The sequence below is a fragment of the Dicentrarchus labrax genome, unplaced genomic scaffold (assembly GCF_905237075.1).
Source record: "Dicentrarchus labrax unplaced genomic scaffold, dlabrax2021, whole genome shotgun sequence".
In the NCBI taxonomy this organism is placed as follows: Eukaryota; Metazoa; Chordata; class Actinopteri; family Moronidae; genus Dicentrarchus; species Dicentrarchus labrax.
Window position 1 is genome coordinate 34949139 of NW_026136721.1, and position 20996 is coordinate 34970134.

A 20996-nucleotide genomic window follows, 5' to 3' on the forward strand; every position below is an offset into this window, starting at 1 on the left:
GCATGTCCTTCATTTGTGGGAAGAAAACTAAGTTAAATTGTTATTTTTTTATAGTTTTATATTATTATTTAAACCGGCTATATTCACAGAGCCTTCACTGTCTGATAAACAGCCTAAAGTATGAAGCTAAAATACCCAAAGAGCTTATTGATTTGGCAAAAAAGAAGCCTGTTAAGTTTGTATGATTATTAAAAAATAAAAATAAATACATAATACAGACAGATTGTATAGAAAGTTCCCTAAAATCAGGAAAACTCATCTCTGATCAATAATAATCTGCTTAAAATTCATCCAAATGTCCTGTTTGTACTCAGTTTATCAGCTGTTATTGTTATGGATTGAATATAATATGAAATACAAACTTCTCGATTAATGAACATTACAGCTTCAGATTCGACCACAAAGTCGAGAAAACTCTGAAGAAAACTCACTTTGTGTCTTAGGTTGTGCATCGTTTATTGTTTGTGTCACAAACAAACAGTTTACAGAGCATTGAGAGAATCTGGACCGAGACAGAAGGTCTCTCTTCCAGCAGACACACAGTGCAGGTCCACTGAAACACCAACTGCAGTCAGAGTGACACATCAGTTTTAAAAAGGCGCACGTTGGCAGCGAGCGTTATTCTTTCAGGACGGCGACTCGGGGCTCAATAACGTCTCCGAAGAGCCGTTTGAACGGAGCATCAATTATTCATCCGCTCTCATACAGTCGGTCTGTGACAGCCGCTTCACAACGCCGCCCGTCAAATCTGCTGCATCAGTGGAATCTATCTCCTCTTCGTCCTTCTGCAGCGCCGGCGGCCATTTTAAGATTCAGGAGCAAAAAACTCACAGCGGAGAGAAAGTGAAGGAAGGAATCACAAAGTCATAACGCTCAGCAGCAGCAGCTCAGAGTGGAAACACACATTCAGTTATATATTCTTTGTAAAGGTGCTTTTTTTAATGTATTAATCACTTAAAATAACAGCCTGTGAACTGATTCCTAAAACCCACGGATGCTTTCCTCTCGGTGTGACCAGCACTCTCCACCAAGTCAGAGCTAACATTACAAAGTGTTACCTAACGTAGATACCTGTACAGACGGCTTGATCAATCGACTGTCAGTGCGGACGGTTATTGTTTGTTGGAAACACTTCATTCTGTAATTTCTTTATCTTAAGGGGTTTTTGTACATTTGAGGTCTACTCATTAGCTTTTATTGGACCTTTCAACCTCACAGTCTTCCTGCAGACGGAGTTTTCTCAGTGCAACTAGTAAGTGGACATTAAGATTGTCTATTATTATTACTACAAATGTTCTAGATGTTGAATTGACCCTCCATAAGTCCCACAGCCTCAGTCAACGTCCTCCTTTCCTGTATGTACTCCTGTGTATATGCTACCGGCTAAAAGACAACCACATCTCTTCTCCTTCTGAAGATGTGACTAAATGTCTCTTATCTTTTAAGTGTGGTTGTCTTTTCAACACAGATTAGCCTGGCACGTAGCATATCTAAGTACAGAAAAGGAGGAAGTTGACCGTGGGTTGCTCAACTGTGATTGGAGCACAGAGCAGAAAGGGGGCAGGGCTTAGGACTGTTGACTCTGCTCAACATGAACAAAATTAAACTTTACTTTCTTTTTTTCCTGCACAGTAAACTCCGTCCCTCTCCGTGGTCGTTTAATCGCCGCCGGCCTGCGTTAGCATCAAACACCAGTTTATAAAGTTTTGCAGATTTAAACATCCTGTTGTGAGTTCCAGCCCACAATCTGTCATTCTCTAGTCAACAGCTCCATGATGGTTCTCCACAGTTCTGTAAACACTCCTCCTCCTCCTCCTCCTCCTCCTCCTCTTCTTCGAAGCGTGCTGAAGCTTTAAAAGGTGCAGTCCGCTGTTTCCCTTAGTCAGCAAAGAGTATTGCACAAAGTAAAGCAGGAAAAGTCCAGAGCGGCTGCCGGTCACCTGAACGCAGCGTTCATCAGGTCGCAGCAGGTTGTTGTTTCCAGCCCCCCGACGGACCCTCGAGTCCTCCAGAGTCCAGAACAGAGAGAAAATACTTTTTTTTATGTCCTTTTTCTTTCAGCTTTTCCAGAAGCTTTGAGGAATCGCGCCGTCCTCTCCCGCAGATCAAACACCAGGCAGTCATGTTTGCTCTCCATCAGCCGGAGCTGCTGCCCTGCTGCTGGGTGGAGGCTGAAACACAGAACATCAGGATATCAGGTCAGTCTCAGGATGTAAAACCATCACATCAAACTGGTGATAGTCCCATCAGTCGGCATCTAAAGCCCCGAGCTTTAACTGTCGTACATCCTGCTGGGAACGCTGCTCGATCCACCGCTCACTACAACTACATTAATCACTCTGTAAATATTCTACACTTTTATGTTCAAATGTAGGAAATTATTTTAAAACCAGTGAATCTCTATTTGTGATTTTAAGCTTGAAGAAGATGTCAGAGAGGATTAAGAGACACTAACATGTTAGTGGTTTGAGATTTGTTGATAAAAGTCAATATAAGCTTTAATAAAACCAGATTTTATCTTTGTGTATTTACTGCATTTGGATTTGTTGTTGTTTGTATGTAACCTTTTACATGTTTTCTTCTATTCCAAATGCATCTTTACTTATTTACATTTGGGTTACTTGCTGACATTGAGTACATAACGATCCTCTCACAGTGTGACTGCAGTCTGTCATCGGTTGTCTTAAGATATCTCCAAACAGCTGACACTGACTCCGCTAACGACACATTAATGTAACGCAAGAGTCAGTGATTACAGACACATCAGCACAGACCTGAGATTGGTGCATCCCCAGTAATGATCTATATCACTGATTACCAACCTTTTAAGAGTTGTAAGAAAACAAAAAGAAAATATACACAGTATTTGATTCATTTATATTAAGAAGTGTATTAAACTGTTATCCACTCTCTGGTTGTTTTCTAATGCAGGACGAGGTTGTTTAAAACACTGAATCTGTCAGAAAAGAAGCCTATTAAGTCTGTATGATTGTTACACATTATAAAAACACAATACACACAGAGAATTGTATAAAAAGTTCCTAAAAAAGGAAACCTCATCTGTGATTAATATTCCGGAAATAATCTGCTCAGAATTCATCCAAATCTCTTGTGTTCACTGTTTGTGTTCATTAGACAGTTTATCTGCTGTTTATTGTTGTTGAATATAATATGAAATATTCATAAAATATAGGTTGGAAACCTTTATGTAATGTTTATATATGATGTTTGAATTTAGCTCAGATTAAGATTCAATGTACATTTATTGTTTTACTAATATTACTATTTTTGGTGGCGACTGTAGACCTTCACCTTGTAGACAGTAGGGTAAAGGGTAAAGCCTTAATAAGTGTCACTGCTGACAGCTGTGATTACCCGACTGTTTCATGTCAAAACAGCTGCTGTGGAAAATCTACTGCTCTTTTTATTTTTGGCCTCTTTGTTTGTTTGTGTAATTATAGACTGAAATAAATTCTCTGTAAGTGGTTTTTAAAACGGACTGTAGAGATAGCAGCTGTTGACAAGGTGAATAAACAACTTCTAACTCTTACTTACTTCTTAAGTTTTAAACTGTTCTCCCGTGTGTGTGTGTGTGTGTGTGTGTGTGTGTGTGTGTGTGTGTGTGTGTGTGTGTGTGTGTGTGTGTGTGTGTACCTGTCAAGTCTCTGAAGCGTCTCTTGGCCTCGGCTCTCTCCTCAGAGTCGAAATACCAAACTGTGATGGCGTACCTGAAACACAAACACTGACGTCAGTTTTCTGTGCAGTGAAATATATATATATATATAAATATATATGTGACAGGAACACCAGCTAATTAAAGCTGAACGCTCAGGACATTTGTGGTTTTCCATTCATGGAAGAGAGAAATAGAAATAAACATTGCCTCCATTTAAGACGCTGAAATTATAAACTGTTGTTATACATTCACACCAGCAGGTGGCGCCAAATATCTGTGGATGAAGTGTTTCTGACCTCAGAGAGTTTTATAAATAGTTTATCAGCATCTTATTCAGTGTTTTTTATTACAGCAGAACAGAAACTAACTATGGAAGCTCATCTGTGCCAGTGTGACGGAAAAAAATATTGTGAAAGTCATTTTAATGAAGGAATAACAAAAGGTTTCTCATTATAAATCCTTTTTTTCCATAAGATTGGAAGAAACGAATGTCTGTAACTGATTAAATATGTTCAGATTACAATTCACTCATCATGAGTCCGATGTTCGTGTTTCCAAAGATTAAAGATGGAAACCAACTTTAAACAGCATCAGAAAACAATTATTTACTTTAATGTTTTTATAAAATCTGTCAGCTTCCAGTCAGACATGCAGATGTTTAGTTTTTTTAATGTATTTCTGGAGTTTATTTTCCTTTTTTTTTACACATTTTACACTGATATTGTTTCTTTTACTTAAATAAAATTATTATTTTTGTTTAGTTTAAAGAAGAAAATAAATGAATTAATAGTCACTTTCGGTATGAAAGGTGAGGTAACGGTTTAAAAGTCCGTTTCAGGCTGCACTTTACATCCGTATCCACAAACCAATCAGTGGATCAATAACCCCGACTGGGAGATAAAATGATTGATTGGTTACCTGGTGGAGTAGGAGGGTTGCACCTCATGTGGGTTCCTGCGGTCGGACCAGAAGAAGAGCAGCCTGTCGAACAGCGGCTTGATGTCGGCCACGTATGATTTCCCCTCGGGAAAGATCCTGAGGATGCCGCCGTGCTCCTGATCAATAAATAAACAAACAAACAAACAAACGTAAGCCGGCTGCGACGTTAAACATCACAATCTGCTCTCCCGCGACATCGTGACTCTACGCACCTTGGCGTTCCAGTTCTTGTTGAGGTAGTAGATGCAGGTGATGCAGCGCCCGTCGAAGTTCGGGTTGTCCACGTGTTTGACGTAACCGGCCCCGTTTCCTGGGTAACATGCCACCATGGCCTACACACACACACACACACACACACACAGAGAGAGGACAAGATAGGTTTGATTAGACCTTTTGAATGGACCTTTTTCACAGCAGCTGCTGGGAGGAAGCAGATTATCTGTCTCATCATGTTCTACTGATACAGCGAACACTCAAACACTTTATAAAAGTTACCTACTGCAGCTTTAACAACTAACTCAGAGTCTGAAGGCCAGCTTCCAGTTTCAGACTATTAAAAATGATTCCAAGCATTAATGTTTCCTCCCTTTTTCTTCCTCTATGATACAATAGCATGTACTTAAGACCTTAATCCAGCTCCTGATTTAGTGAGGAAGAAGAAGAGGGAAGCACTGCTGACACGGTTTCTGTTAAAAATAAAAGCTGATGTGTTAAAGGTCAGTTATGTTGACAGACATCTTCACCAACTTCCTCCTGTGTGTGTGTGTGTGTGTGTGTGTGTGTGTGGATATTTGCCAATACGTCTTGTCGATGTGTGCGTCGGGGGTGTGCGCTGTGGTTGAATGCATACGGCTTCAGCTGCACGTACACAAATTGCATACATGCATGTTCATGTTCTCGTGTGTTTGTGTGTTCTGACTCAGGCTACTTTCGGGGACGCGTTACACACTTACACAGCAGATATTTGGGGCAGAGAGTCGAGTCCCCCAGTTGGGAAAAAAGCTGAATTTGTTTGAGAAAGTTAGTTAGTTTATTTTTTCATGCAGTTGCTGGTTTGTTTCTGTCAACCTCAGACAGAAAACTTGTTGAACCGGGGGAATAAAGTGCGCTGTGAAACAATGTCTGACAGTTCTGGAGGTCTTATAATGAAAAACCTTCTGACGATATCGGCTCAGGATCACAAAGTCATTATGTCGACATACTGAGTCACAATATTAATCATAAATAAGAGATAATAATTCAGAATCCTGAGACACTTTCTCAGTCTTTTCCTCCCGATAGTAACTCCCGATACTAATATTTAAGTGGATAAAAAGGTGAAAACAGTTTCAACTTCTGAGCTTCAGCCCTGAAAACTGCAATAAAAACCTGCTGCGTGTTAAATCATGTCTTTCTTTTACAGACAGGATGGGGGGGGGGGGGTCCCTGCATCCCCTCCCCGCAGCACTGAGACCTTCTGACCCGCACAGGAAGCGGCTGATAAACCGAGAGCAGCAGACGATTCACAAACACGTCGAAGTCGACACAAACTGTGGATTTCCTTCCAGGAACAACCAGCAGATGATCCTCTGAGAGGTTATCACAGGTCAGTTCACTGACACTGATATTCTATAAAGTCTGCTCCAATAACCACTTTATTCCCTATAAATTACTTTAAAATACAGTATAAATAAAGGTTTTACCATCAGATATCACAGAGTTTTACTGTTACAGAAACTTTAACCTAGTTACAGTTTTTACAGTGCGACAAAACTGTTTCTGTTGATGGTAAAAACTTTTATTTATACAGTAAAATATGATTCAAACTCATGAACAGCACTAATATAATTTTACTGTAATAGTAGTTCTACTGTATTTATTAAAGTAAAGTTCTGGCTGTCAGTTTTTTACCCTGTGTGTGTTAAAACACACACACACGTGTTTATATTATTTTTATGAGTTGCATTAAGAGAGCCTGAATATCATTATACAACCCTGCCATGTAAAATGATAATTATCATGTACCAACATTATAACTGTCTTTTGTTTACTAGAAAGATGAATATCTACAATAAAATACACCAAAAACACGTCAACAGAGCCTCAGTGAGTCTGATTTTATTTGTGATATTAAAGAACTTAAAATATTAAAAAATGCAGCAAAATTTAAAGCACTGTATTTTATATTTAAAAGTTGTTGTTTTTTTAAAGTACAAATAAGTAAAAGTATGAGCAAATTTGACTTCATTGATAATAAACTAAATAAATATGTTTTATGACTCGTTTATGACTAGTTAAACTTTATATTTTACAATAAAACCTCAATAACAGTAAAATGATCCTGTTAAGTGGAAGAAAAAAATCCATATTTTCTGAAGGACTCAATATGAACCAATAAATCTAAAAAAGAAGATAGTCCTTCAGAGTTTATAAGATAAATATAAATAAACATTAAACAGAACAACATATCCCAACAAGGAGGATTTAGGTTCATGTTATCGAACCCTCATTAAAACAAACGTTCGTTAACAGAACCTCTTCAGACGGGTACCAACAGTCCCGATTAACCCACTGACGTCAGCGGCCACCTGACCCCGATGATTACACGCAGATCGCACGCAACCCCCCCTCACCTAAAGCTTCTATGTGACGCACGCATGTACCCGTGTAATGTTTGAACAAGGCTTTAACGGGAACACAGACGCACGTTAAAGAGACAAAACTGCACTACAGCACGACTTAACTGGCGTCACCTGCCACCATCCCCGTTCTCCGCAGGGCTTTTATTGTGAAACGCCTCTTATTGTGAAACTAAAGCACGCAGGGAGCTCTACACGCTCCATAGAGACTCACATCCTGCTCCCTGCGGCTACTATACGATCACACTGCATACAGGAAGGTGCGCATTAACCCCCATCACACACACGGGTCCCTGAACGCAGCATCAACAACAACACACCTTTAGAAACCCCGCTGACGTCAGCGTCTGTGTTTACACACCCGCTGCATGCAACCACACTGCCACCGCCCACTGTCAGTAGCTGTAAACGTGATGAGGGAGGGTTGGTGGGAGCCGGGGGGGGGAGTCGAGCCCCTGCAGCAGCGTGCGAGGGACTCCAGAGAAACGCACGTAGGTCTGGTCTCCTCGGCTGCTGATGATGACAAACCCCCAGCGCTGATAAAGAGCGGCTGACCTGCAACCAAACCACAGGCGGCCCGAGCTGAGGGGAAGCAGGCAAATCACGCAAGACTGTTTACACAGCGCGCTGGGGCTCGCACACGACCACACGCACACACACCATCATCAATAGGAGCTGCTTACAGAGTGAAAACATGCAGAGAAACACAGGAGTGCTGGGCGGAGAGGAAATGATACACCGACTCAAAACAAAAACGCCTCCGACAGCTGTTTTGAATTGGACTTTATCTTATCTTGTGGCAGTGAGGAGGGAAGGAGGGAGGGAGGGAGGAGAGAGGGATTGTGGGAGGGCGGGGAGGTCTGTGCAGAGGTTTGGCAGGTATCCAGACTGCTGACGGTTTAATGGCAGAGCTACGTGTGGAGCGTGAGGCTGCAGTCTGCCTGGATCCACTTCAGCAGCCACAACTGTTCTCATCTCGCTCACAGAGTCCATCAACACACACACACACACACACACACACACACACACACACACACACACACACACACACACACACACACACACACACACACACACACAGATCACACAACATGGAGTATCTCAGCCCAGAGTATCAGTAATTAGAGGCTGAAACTGAATGAACAAATTCATATGTTTTATTATTATTATTATTATTATTATTATTATTGATTACGTCAGAGAGAAAAACAGACAATATGATCCAGTTTGATCAAAGTCAGACAATAATAAAGTTGTTTGTTGTACAAGTAATTCATTAAATTAACAATAAATGATCATTTATTTTAAATTCTTGAGCAAACGGATTGATGGACTTTATGTTCTTTGAAAACCAAAGTATGTTTTTTGATGAACTTATAGAAACGTATTGTTGTTGTTGTTGTTGTTGTGTAAACAACAGTTGAGTTTTGGAAATGTTCTCAAATATGTGACGGCACAAAAATCACCAAAACTGAGGAAGAAAATAACTTATTATAGTTCTTAAGTCTTAAACTGATCTCCTGTGTGTGTGTGTGTGTGTGTGTGTGTGTGTGTGTGTGTGTGTGTGTGTGTGTGTGTGTGTGTGTTTTACTATTGTAACTGGGTTGACCAGTTTTCTTAAACCCCATCTGATAGCACACACAGACACATAATGTTATGGGCTTACTGTACAAATGTGAAGTCGGGGCGGGAATGCTGGGAATGTGTGTGTGTGTGTGTGTTACTGTAAATCAGTGGGTGTGTGTACGTGAGCGATCGAGCATTAGTGTGTGCTGAGGAGGAGAGAGGGAGTGAATAATTGAATCAGTGTGTACGTGAGAATGTCCTGCTGCGACTGCATGCCTTTATGAGAGTGTGTGTGTGTGTGTGTGTGTGTGTGTGTGTGTGTGTGTGTGTTTCATATCCTCTCTGAGTTCATTACAATAACAATACAATAACAATAAACCAATAAAACCTTTTTCCAAAAAGAAACTGAGACTAAAACTAAAAAGAAAAAGTGAAAAACAAACAGACGGATGAATGAAAAGCTAACGTTACATTCAGAGGAAATCTATCAATAATCAAATCACTAAAACACAACTAAATATATATTATCGATCAGAAGCCTAAGGCCTCCAGGTGTTTGCCATCAACCAGTTATTCGTTTTGTTCATAAAATGTCAGGAAACTGTTTTTTGGGACGATTATCTCGGCCAGAATAACTGCGATACACGATATTATCACGACAATCATTATAAACTGGCACTAAAATCTCTTTACAGTTAGTGTGTGAGGATGTACTGTCTGTTGTCCCATTGCTAATTCACCCCCTCTCCCTTACAAACACAAAGAATATTCAGTTTTACTGTCTGACAGAAGAAATCCTGACGTTTGAGTCCGAATTAAAAAAAACAAAACATAAAAATGCTGATTAAACAATTAAAATTGTTGAGTAAAGATTAGAACCGGAGTTAAAATGAGACTCCGGTTCTGATCGGGTTTATTCCTGCGTGTTTGTTCCAGAAGGTTTCGTACATTTTCACTACTGATCGATCGTATTGGTTTGAGCTGATCGCTTCCTTTGATCAACGCCAGCGTCTCTCTGACAGTTGGACAGTCCCACATCGACTGTTCCTGCTCTGTGACTCCAAGCTGATATATTTTATAGATATTTAATGTCACTGTAGGAATATTTGGATGAATTTTGAGCAGATTATTTCCTGTAAATTATATTTTTAGGAATTCTCTGCGTTATGTATTAATTCTACTTTTAACAATCAGAAAGACTTGATAGGCGTATTTTTTATCTTTTCATTGTTCCGTTAGTTCTTTGGTTGTTTAAAGTATAAAATCAAGAAGGCCTCGCGACCCCCTGTGAAGCTTTGGTGACCGTTAGTCGGGGTCGGGACCCTCGGGTTGGGAACCGATGTTTTACTATACTCTCATTGATCCGCTGTTTGTGCACGTTGGAAGAAGCCATCTTTGTTTCAGGTTCACACACTGCGGAAAGATCTGCACGTATTCGCTCTACACGCCATGAACACGCCTGTCTGTGTGATTTATCTACACGCCACCGCCGCAGTGGAGGACGCCCACAGGACCCGAGTGATCCAGTAAATGTCCTTCCTGTTGTAGTTTCCGAAAGCTTTGGCTCAGGGCCCAGAGGAGGGTCGCTGGACTGCCGCCAAGTGGCCGACATATTAAAATGAAAAGACAGAGAGACTCTGAACTCACACTGTCGATTCCAGCTGCAGGCCAATGCATCCAATCTGCACTGGTTCCATGTTCAGTTCTCTAGTTATTAAAGCTTCATATTCATTATGAATTAGCTGCTTATTAGCAGCATATTGACTCTTTATTAGTCATTAAAACGCACTTATTAATGCTTTATTCTGCATATTCTACAACTTTAATTAACATTAAGTAAAGATCTCGAACACCGACATTAAACAGATTTCAGACGGTAAATAAACGTCTTCCAGAGCTTGAAGTTAAATCTGTAACAATATTAAATATTAACTTTTCAATCCACATATTTGTTGATTGATTATTCAGCTGGTAGAACAAACATTATTAGGGACGTACGATGATTATCAGCCGATAACGGGAAATTTAAATGATTATAAATTAACAATTAATAGACTTTATGTTCTGTGAAAGTACCAGAAAAAGAAACTAATGAACATCTGAGGAGTCAGAGCTGTTGTTGTTGTTGTTGTTTGTTGTTGTTGTTGTTGTTGTTGTAAACAACAGTGATGTTAGATTTGTTTAGAACAGAGTCGTTAAATATTAAATTTCCATCTTCGCTCACTATATCTCTTCATTTATTATCAGCTGTGTTTATTATTCAAATACAACAGTGATCAGAATCAGGTAATTATTGATTATCGGTTATCGGCTGCGTCCCTGCACATTATCTATAAATCTGTTCCTCTGGTTTCAGACTAAATAAATAAATAAAAAACACCAGAGCTGAACCACACGGTTCAATATCATACTGATAACATCTGATTGGTGATCAATACGGAACGATCGTCTCAGCATCAGTCATTTATTGATTACAATGTGTCTGCAGAACTACAGGATATTTTATCTTCATTAAACAAACTACAGCCGACAGTTACAAGATCCTGGAAGTCTTTAATGAGGAAGTCTCAATAATCTGACTCAGTATCTCAATATCTAATCAATATCTAATCAATATCTAATCAATAATGTGAGAGTTTCTTATTATAAACACTTTCAGACTCTCACATTGGCAGGAATGAGCTTCTACAGATCGACAGATAGATAGAGTTATATTGATCATATTGATGTTTTTAATATTATTATTTTAATGTTTATTCACTTTATTGTTGTTGTTGTTTACGGATCTGTTTGTTTATTTACTTCCCCCTCTGATGCCATCTCATGTACACTGTAATCAGAAAGTAAACATCTTGTTTATGTGGACAAAGCTCCTCTAGAAAGGTTCAATATCCGGTGATCAATATAAATTATTGATTATAAACTTTTGATCCTTATTGTCAGATCATTAAAAACAAAACTGTAAACTTTATAAACGGTTCCGATCCGGATCCAGAACCCTACCTTGGACCTCTCCCGGATCGCCTTGCACCCGAGCCGGCTGGCGCACACGGAGATGAGCTTATCGATCAGGTTGAGCAGGAAGCTGATCGCCTCGCAGCCGCGCTCCGATCCGCTCACCCAGCAGATCTTATCCCCGCGGATGTTCCTCCGGTGGACGCCGGGCACGGAGCCCGCCAGCCGGCCGTCCTGCAGCGCCCCGGACCGGTGCATCTCCATCACCTGATCCAGCACGGCGTCCCCGGCCAGCTCCCCGAGGAGACCGTCCACGTAGCAGAACCCGCAGGCGAGCAGGCCCGGGACGACCCGGTCCAGAGCCAAGCGCTCCAGGTCCGAGTCCGAGACGTGGTCGATGAAAGGCATCCTGACCGCGGTGGGAGGGGGGGCACAAAGTTCTGATAGAGTGGAGTGAGGCTGTGTGACTGACAGGCGGAGAGCTGATCACTCTGATCACTCTCTGATCGATTATTGACAGCTGAGCTCTGATCGATAACAGTCTCGCTGGCTGCCTCTCTCCGGACTGACTCCCGCTGTCACCGAGCTTCCTTATGAGGAAGGACACGGGCGGCAAGAGGCCAAAATCCTAACGCACCATTTCCGGTTAGCGATTTCAAAATAAAGGCCTCACGGATGAGCCCAGTCCTCCAGTTGTTTCCTCACATTATCCGGAGTCTGAACCCCAGAAAGCTGCCAGGAACTCACCACAACCCTCGCTCTATATTGTTTATTGATCCTGTTTATTGATCCTTTATAAACATATACATATATCTCATGTTTGCTTTTATTCACTGCTTTTAGTTTTGTGCTGTATAATAAATGTAAACATTGGGGTAGAAAACATGCAGTCACCTTCAAAATCCATAAATAATTATATTAATAATAATAATAATAAGAGGAATATTAATAATAATATGTTTTTATAATTTAAAGTGAATATCTTGAGTTTTGGACTGTTGATGGAAAACATGCAAAATTTAAGAAAATTGTAATAAGTTTTAAAAAAATATTTTAATTAATTAAACAATAACTTGTCTAACTGGAAATAATTGTTATCCAACTGTCAGCATTGGAGAGGTTTTACTTTGAAGGCGGACATCCGGGTGAGGGTGAACGTGCTGGATGAGACGTTCACTGGGGGAGTTTCACTTTATCACACTTCTGTAGAAACCCACATTATTACATCACAGCTCTTAATAACCGATAACACTATTATTATAATTATACAATATATAAACAATAAATATATACATATACTATATAATATAATATATATAATATAAACAATAAATATATACATATACTATATAATATAATATATATATATATAAACAATAAATATATACATATACTATATAATATAATATATATAAACAATAAATATATACATATACTATATAATCAATGAGCTCCAGGTGAGTTAATAATCAATAAGCTGTAATCACAAACTGTACAGGCTGAGGATATTAATCAATAACTTCACTGTATCGGTATTATTGATCAGCTGTCAGCTCCGCTCTGCTACGTGCCCGCGCGCTGGGCGTGCCCGCCGCCATTGAGGACTCTGGGAGTCGCATGTAGCCCTCGCGCTCCCTCCCCCCTCCCTCCTCCCTCCCTCCTCCCTCCCCCTCCCTCCCCCCTCCGCGAGGAAGTAAACAGTTGAACGTGGAGTTGACCACGCGCCCGGAAAGGACTGAGAACAGCTGATAAGAGCTGATAGACCGCACAGGATGATAATAATAATAACAATAATAATAATAATAATAATAATAATAATGTGTGCATTAACCTTTCTGCAGTGAATCAGAGTTGAACTTTATTTTATTGATCTTTTATTTCTGCTGTTAATAACTTTTGTACTAATGTTTCCTCTTTATATTCTTTAATCTGAATAAAACTAGTCTGAATAATAATAATAATAATATAATATTATTATTATTGTTATTATAATATCTGCTGTGTTATTTGTATGAACTCCAGGTTGTACTACTGTTCCTATAGTAACATCTACACACCTCCTTATGCATACAATAATCATTATACATTTATACGTTCACGCTTCAGTTTCAAACCTGGAATTTATCTTTACTAATGTTTGTTAAAATGTGTTTTCAGGCTCTTTACCTCTGAGAACACCGGCCCCCAGTCCCCAGGGTCCCCAGGGTCCCACGTCGTTACAGCCCTGGTTCTGACTCTATGATCCTGTTCCCGCTCTCACTGAGGCTTCATGTTTGAGCCAATACAGCCGCTCAGCACATTATCATATTATAGAGGTTAAACAAATGTCTGCAAGCTTTGGGAGTCGGTTAGAACCGTATTCAGCTGCAGACAGGAGGGTCAAAGAGGGGAAACACGTTGAGTTTGAGTCTTAGTTCCAGTTTGCTGTTTAGTTTTTGTCATAAACTAACTGGAATATCTGATGTGGAAGATGTTAGTATTGTTATTGTGTGCAGGGTTTGGGTGCAGTGTAAGCACAGATACTCTCAGATAGGGGGTCAGAGGGGGGTGAGAGGGGGGTCTGTGTGGTCTGTATGTGTTTGTGGGTCCAGGACCAGGTACTGACCTTGCTGTTCCTCCCTCTGATCTTGTGGTTTCCCAGCTTCCCGTCTGCGTAGGTGATCAGTTTGTCCATCCTGGAGAGCAGGTATCCGATGTTCTCGCAGCCCGGTTCCTTCCCTTCCACCCAGACGATCTGGTCCCCGCGGATGCTGCTGGTCCGCTCCGGCCCCCTGCTGGCGAGCTCGCCGTCCCGCATCTTCCCGGCGCGGTGGAGCTCCTGGACCTCCTGCAGGATCCGGTCCCCGGTTTTGCTCCCCAGGAAGTTGTCGATGATGCACATGCCGTAGGAGCTCATGCAGGGGACGAGGTAGTGGAGCACCAACCGGTGGCTGCTGCGGTACCGCCGGTCTTTGGACCTGGGGAGGATGCTCCAGAGGTGGCGGGCGCAGGGTGGTGGTCTTTGTCCGTCTGGAACTGCCGCTTCATTCCTGGCTCCGTCTACAGCCCCATTCCTGCCTCTAGAGCCGGGTCCAATGCCGTCTGCAACCCGGACCCCACTGGAAGTTCTGGTCCCCGTCCCAACGTCTGTCCCAGCCTCGGTTTCATCTTTAACGTCTTTGGATAGAGGATTCATGTCTGCATGTGTTCCCATCAGAAGCTTTACTTGCTCCGCGCTCTGCAGGATGATTTATATGAAGCTGGAAGGCGTCCAACATCTGGAACCCAGGCGAGGTCTGCTTCCAAAATAAGAGCACATGTTGCTTTAAAAAGCAGGAACAACAATTACAAAGAATTATATCTAAAGATCAATTTATGAAGTAATATTACACGAATAAATCCTGGTGGAAAACTTCAGATTCCTTAAACACATTCAATTCTATCTTATTGACAGAGGCTTTTATTTTGAAAGTGCAGGCGGAAGTTTTGATTTGTATTATATATTGAGCAGAATTTAATAGAAGCAGTAAAAGTTGTCTTATTAGAAGTAATTATTATTGCTAATAATAAAATAAAACAGCTTCTGTTTCTTTCAGGATTTGTTTTATAATTTATTTTTTTATAAATAAAAGTAAATATTCCCTCAGAAATAAACATTAGAACAAACTCGTGCCGGAGTCCTAAAACTTCTCCCCGGTAATAATCTGTCGGTAATCATCGCCGTCTCTCCGGACATTAAATGAACCGGTGTTAATGTTAACTGCAGCCTCGCGCGCACCGAGGAAGCAGGAGAGGAGCTCGCACTGCCAGGAAGTAAATTAATTAAATATTAATGCGTTAATGACACACAATGACATTTAACATATTTATTAATATGAATTATGTTTAATAAATATCTTAAAATATATTATTATTAATATATTTCCTATTATTCATATTTACAACTTAAAAAAAAATAGAGATGAAAGTCATTCTTATGTCCTTGCAGTTGTTAAATGTACTATATAACCTATTAAAACATATTATGATGATATAATTGGCACTGCAGGGACATTATATTTATTATTAAAGGTTTCACCATGGTAAATGTTTGGTGTCAAAGAAAACACAATTGAGATTAAATTAGAAAAATAACATGTTAAAAACATAAGGGGTTGTGGCTGGTGGAGCTGGTGGCCCATGTACCGGGCCCATGTCATGGGTTCGAGTCCGACCTGTTGCTGTGGTTCGTTCCCTGTCTCTCTCTCTCACCCTGCCTGTCTATCTGCTATCATATTATCATTTATCATATTAATAAGGACGACAGAATATCAGCGTTCAGTCCCGTTACCTGAACTCTGTGTTAGATGTGTTTATCAGATGTTTGTGTGTTTTTAAAGATGTTTGTTAAACCACCTAAAGGTTCTCCTGATATTAGCACTGATGCTACGTGGCTACATTTCATGTGTTTGCTAAAAAGATAAATCTGAGTCCTGTTAGGAAAAATGTAAATCTTCCACTTAGAAACCTCGTAATAAATAAATAAAATAGCCTAAGATTGAACTTTTACACTTTTAAAATAATTAAAGTGTGTCGTTACTATGACAGTTTTTCACTGTAAAAAAAACCTTTTTTGTAACGATGACAGTAAAAGACTGTAAACTGTAAAAAGGTTAAAGTGTCTGTAACAGTAAAACACTGATATCGGAGGCAAAACCTTTATTTATACGACATAATAAGTAAAGTCGTTTTCTATGTTATAGACTGTAAACTGCACAGAACAATAAATTATTAGTTTTTAAATATCACTGTAGATAAAGTGCTGAAAAAAGACGAAGTTTAACTTTGAAAACAATCAAATGGCACCGATTTAATTAAATTATCTGATCATAACATATTTTCTGATTAAGTTAATTAGTAAACTAAATATCTTTGGACTGTTGGTTGAGTCAAGGTCACATAAGACTTGTTAAACAAAGTCTTAGTTTCCAGAGCTTTCGACCACATTTACTGGGCTTTCTCAGTCGAAGAACACTGAGACTTAAAGCTCCGGAACAAGTGGACCTTAAGGAGAAAATGTAAGTACAGAAGGTTTTAAAGCAACGCGGGGTAAGTTAGTTAGGTCTATCAATACATTTATTACAGTAAGTCGACAGAAAATGTAACTGTAACTGATAATCAATTTATTGTCCTTTAATATGTTTAATATGAAGCTAAAATATTCTTTGATTTCAGCTCCTCAAATCTGAGTATTTGCTGCATTTCAATGAGAGTGAAGTGAATATTTTAGACTTCAAATATGTTTCAGAATATTAATAATATTAAAATAAATATAATAAAGATTAAATATTCCTCAACTACCAGCTGTTAGTTCTTCCTGTAAATATTATTGTCCGACTGTGTTATCCTGAGTGTTTATAGTGAGTCAGTATCAGTCACTGACCCTGCCTGTTGTGTTCAAGGACATCTGGAAAACAAACAACCCTGTATCTGATTACAGCATACTTAATAAGGCAGGTGTATATCAGTCATTACATCGATGCAGAAGGGGCAGACGTGTCACATCGCGCCCCGCCACCGCCGCTCGCTCCCTGGAGCTTCATTTCTGAGGAATGTGTGCATACGTGAGGCTCCACACAGCAGCAGCTGGCTTCCTGCTGCCAGACGAGAGAAGCTGTGCCAGCTCTGCCACAGGGCCGGGCGTTAATCAGCGCGGTGACACCCCGCCGACTCAATCAATCAGGATCTGCTGTAAACTGCTTCCAGTGTAAACAGCGAGTTTCCCTCTGTTCGGAAGCAGCAGAGGTCACATAGAGCCGCAGGGGGCAACGTTATTTCAGTAAGTTCAGCTGGTTTCTGTTCCATGAGGTCGCCAGTTCACTGACTTCATGGTTCAACTCAGTTAAAGCTGCACCAGTCAATGTTTTTACATTAATAATGGGAAAAATGTATTGGTGTATTGTGTAAGTGCTCACAGAGACAAACATACAGAGAATTATAGATTTTATCTGTGTGAACGGGTTAAAATTTATTATTCTAAGAGTTTACTTTTTTTAATGTGTGAACACACATTAAAAAAAGAATCCAAAACTTATTAAAAAAATATTCCTGAGGGAAAAATACATTTTGTTATCTGTGAAAATCGGTTTAAAAAAAAAAAACATCTAAAAAAATTCCCTCAGAGACAAACCTGCTAATTAGCACACTGCAGTTTCCTTTAGCTCTACTGAGGTTTTATTATACATTATATATGTATTTTTTAAATGATCCTTTAAGGTTTTAATAAGCTCTGAAAAGTTCTTTCCGAGGGGAAGAAGTTGCGTTTCCCAAGATAAACAAAGCGAAAAGTTGACAGGTGTGCACATGAAGCTGCTCCAAAGTCAACAATACAAACTAGAGCCGACCAAAATGTTGATTTAACAGACAGAAAAAAAGGAACTGAACCTCCAGGACGTCACGATGTTTCAGTCGCAACCATTAAAGCAAATTCAACCAATAACCAGGAATTCTGCACGACTTGGCTATTGTGTCCAACCACTGCAACTTATAAGCTAAATCTGACCAATCCCAGCAGCCCCCCATACCTCACCAAACTATTTCATTAATTATTCTATTTTACTCTTATTTGTTGTTTTTTTCCTCTTTTTTCTCCCACAATTTCATGGAAAAAGACACAAAAAACATCACAATATTTAGTATAAAAAAGCTACCGTGCAGTCAGACACTTTAGGATCTGACTAATTTTTAGCATTAGTAAATATGTCTTATCTGTTGTGCCTGTGCACTTTATCTGTTTCACCGTGGGAGAGTGACAAACGTCCTCTTGATTCCTTTGTATGTCTGGTGCATGTGAAGTAATTGACATTAAAGCTGACTTTGATGAATCGAGTCCTCTAACATCTTTATAAGGTTCATAAACATCACTGAAGTGTAACTCCACCCTTCACTCTGCAAAGGACAGTGAGTGTGAACATCAGCCAGTAAAGTTAACTGTGATTTATAAGAGAAAGGTTTGAAACTACTGCTCCTCTGGCTGCACGTATAGATGCTGTGTGTGTTTGCGGCTGTTCAAACTCCAGTCAGCAGCTTTGTGGTGCGTACGTGAGAAGAGCTTCATCGTCTGGGTTAACCAGTAACCAGACCTCAGTTTCCTTTCTGATCCGCTGCCAGGGAGAAGCAGAGAACGACTCCTTGGCAGCGCCTGTGTGTACGTGTTGTAATCTGAGAGAAATGTCTGAGGTTTACTTTAGACATTTATTGAACTTGAAGTTGCAGCATTCCACATGTTTCTGTTGAGAGGAGCTGCAGATAATCAGTGGAGATCAATTTGTGATCATTTCTACACGCCCGTGAAGTTTACCGGTAGTTTATTTCTCGGATGAATTAACAGCAGCCTCTGGAGCAGCACGAGGACGTGATACGCTCCTGTTGGCTTCATTCAGGTTCAGGGTGAGGTCAACACAACACCAACACCTGACAACAGCTGCAGAGGAGCGGCACAGCAATGTCTCACAGCCAGAGGAAGGAACAGTACAAACACAGCTTACGGCGTCTTTACAGGTTATATTACAGGTTATTTATTTATTTATTTATTTATCTTTACTTCCTACATACAAATAAATATTTCTCCTAATATGCACTTTATATGATTCATGTGCAACACTCTGGTTTATTCTGTAACTAATACTGTATTTAAGGATTCAGCTCTCACTATTATTATTACTATTTATTCATTACACTTCTGTCATATAATATGTCACATACCATTATATACATATATATATATATTTTTTTTTTTTATAAATATATTGTCTTATATTGTATGATGTATATATATAATGCACAGACTTCAGACTCTATTTTATGTTTTATATATTGTTGTTAGATATTATAATTAAGTACATGTACATCGTTCTTCTTCTTATTTCTATTTCTTTCATGTCTTGTGAACACCTTGAGCAAAAGTAATGAAACAAATTTCCCCCGGGGGATCAATAAAGTATTTCTGATTTCTGATACAGTTTTACACAAATATCTGTACTTCCTCTTGTTTACATTTCCAAAACAGGCTCATGATTTCTGTTTTGATGCACTTGAGTGTAATGAACCTTTTCATGTGAGTGAAATACAATATTGAACATTTTCAGGACAAATAGATTATTTCCATAGATTTCTAGGTGTAGGCAGCATTATTAATTATTATAATGCTGTTTTGTCCCAATGTTTTTTGGGATATTGCACTTTATTATTATTATTATTTATTTTTAAATTGTGCTACATTTCATTCAATTCTAACAGCAAAGCACAAAAAGTATATCCTGATATTGTTTTATTTTTTAATACTTATATTAATGCTGTATTTTATCATTTTGTGTATTTTGTCTGCTTTACATTTTTTAATAACGGTACCACGTTGTTGTTGTTGTTCGGGAGCCAATAGGAGAGCGGCTGGAGGGGGTCCGACCAATAGAAACGCAGAAAGGAGAGAGAACTAGCCAATAGGAACACGCTAAGCAGAGAGGGCGGGAAATATGAGCGTAACAACCGTTGCAGGCAGTGAGTTGAGTTTTATATATTGAAATAAAACGCGTTTTCTTTTGTTTTTGTTCGGAATAAAACTAAACTATGACAGTCAACAAAGAGGAAGAAGGAGGAGGAGGAGGAGAAAGAGATCCTCCTGCTCGTTAGCTACGATAGATTCAGCCCCGTTTCACTCGTCAATAAAAGTTAAAGTCAACACGAACAAATGTAATAAATTAAACTACTAACCGGTCTGAAGACAGGAGGAGTATCTCAGCGACATTTCAGCACAATCCACGTCAATATCAGGTGAGTATGGAGGAAGGAAAACACGACTTTCTCCGACGGAGTCCACAGAAATTACATTAAAAACATCCTGTGTAAAATCCAATATGGCGCCGGACCTTCTTCTTCTGCTCAGCCGCGGGTCGCTCAGTGCTGCCACCGGCGGCCATGTTGGATATGGAACCCTTGATGGTTTAAGACCCGTATGAGTTAAAGTTTAACAACTATTTTACGTCCATACTGCCAAAAAAATACATATTTTATTATTATTTATTTTATCATTATTAGAATGATCAGTTTTGGTTTGGTTTTGTAGTTACAGGACGATCAATACTTTTTTTCCCCCCAAGAAGCGAGACTGAAAAAAAGATTACTTTATATAAATGTTAAATTCATGAATCCAAATAATTCTTAAGACCTATGAAAATCATAAAGGCCATTTTAAAGCCTAAAATTTTGATTATTGGATTTTATACTTT

The 20996-nt window shown here is 39.5% G+C and overlaps 1 protein-coding gene across 2 annotated transcripts; it reads right to left on the reverse strand.

The window, feature by feature from the left end:
• Positions 1 to 431: 431 nt before the first annotated feature.
• egln3 (egl-9 family hypoxia-inducible factor 3) lies at positions 432 to 20597 on the reverse strand. 2 transcript variants are annotated; one of them, XM_051383777.1, is made up of 6 exons: positions 20482 to 20597; positions 14360 to 15029; positions 4828 to 4947; positions 4595 to 4731; positions 3655 to 3728; positions 432 to 2171 (listed from the first exon to the last, which is right to left on the reverse strand). In XM_051383777.1, the coding sequence occupies exons 2-6, from the start codon at positions 14945 to 14947 to the stop codon at positions 2137 to 2139; spliced, it is 954 nt and encodes a 317-aa protein (XP_051239737.1). In that variant the 5' UTR covers positions 14948 to 15029; positions 20482 to 20597; the 3' UTR covers positions 432 to 2136. The 2 variants fall into 2 exon arrangements, with proteins under 2 accessions (XP_051239737.1, XP_051239738.1); XM_051383778.1 differs by lacking the exons at positions 14360 to 15029; positions 20482 to 20597 and adding an exon at positions 11803 to 12703.
• Positions 20598 to 20996: the final 399 nt, after the last annotated feature.

Coding starts and splice junctions, on each gene's coding strand:
- egln3 (XM_051383777.1), bottom strand. CDS start 14,947: ATGGGAACACATGCAGACATGAATCCTCTATCCAAAGACGTTAAAGAT. Junction 4,732..4,827: donor ACAAGAACTGGAACGCCAAG/GTGCGTAGAGTC, acceptor TTTATTGATCAG/GAGCACGGCGGCATCCTCAG. Junction 2,172..3,654: donor ACGCTTCAGAGACTTGACAG/GTACACACACAC, acceptor TCTGTGTTTCAG/CCTCCACCCAGCAGCAGGGC.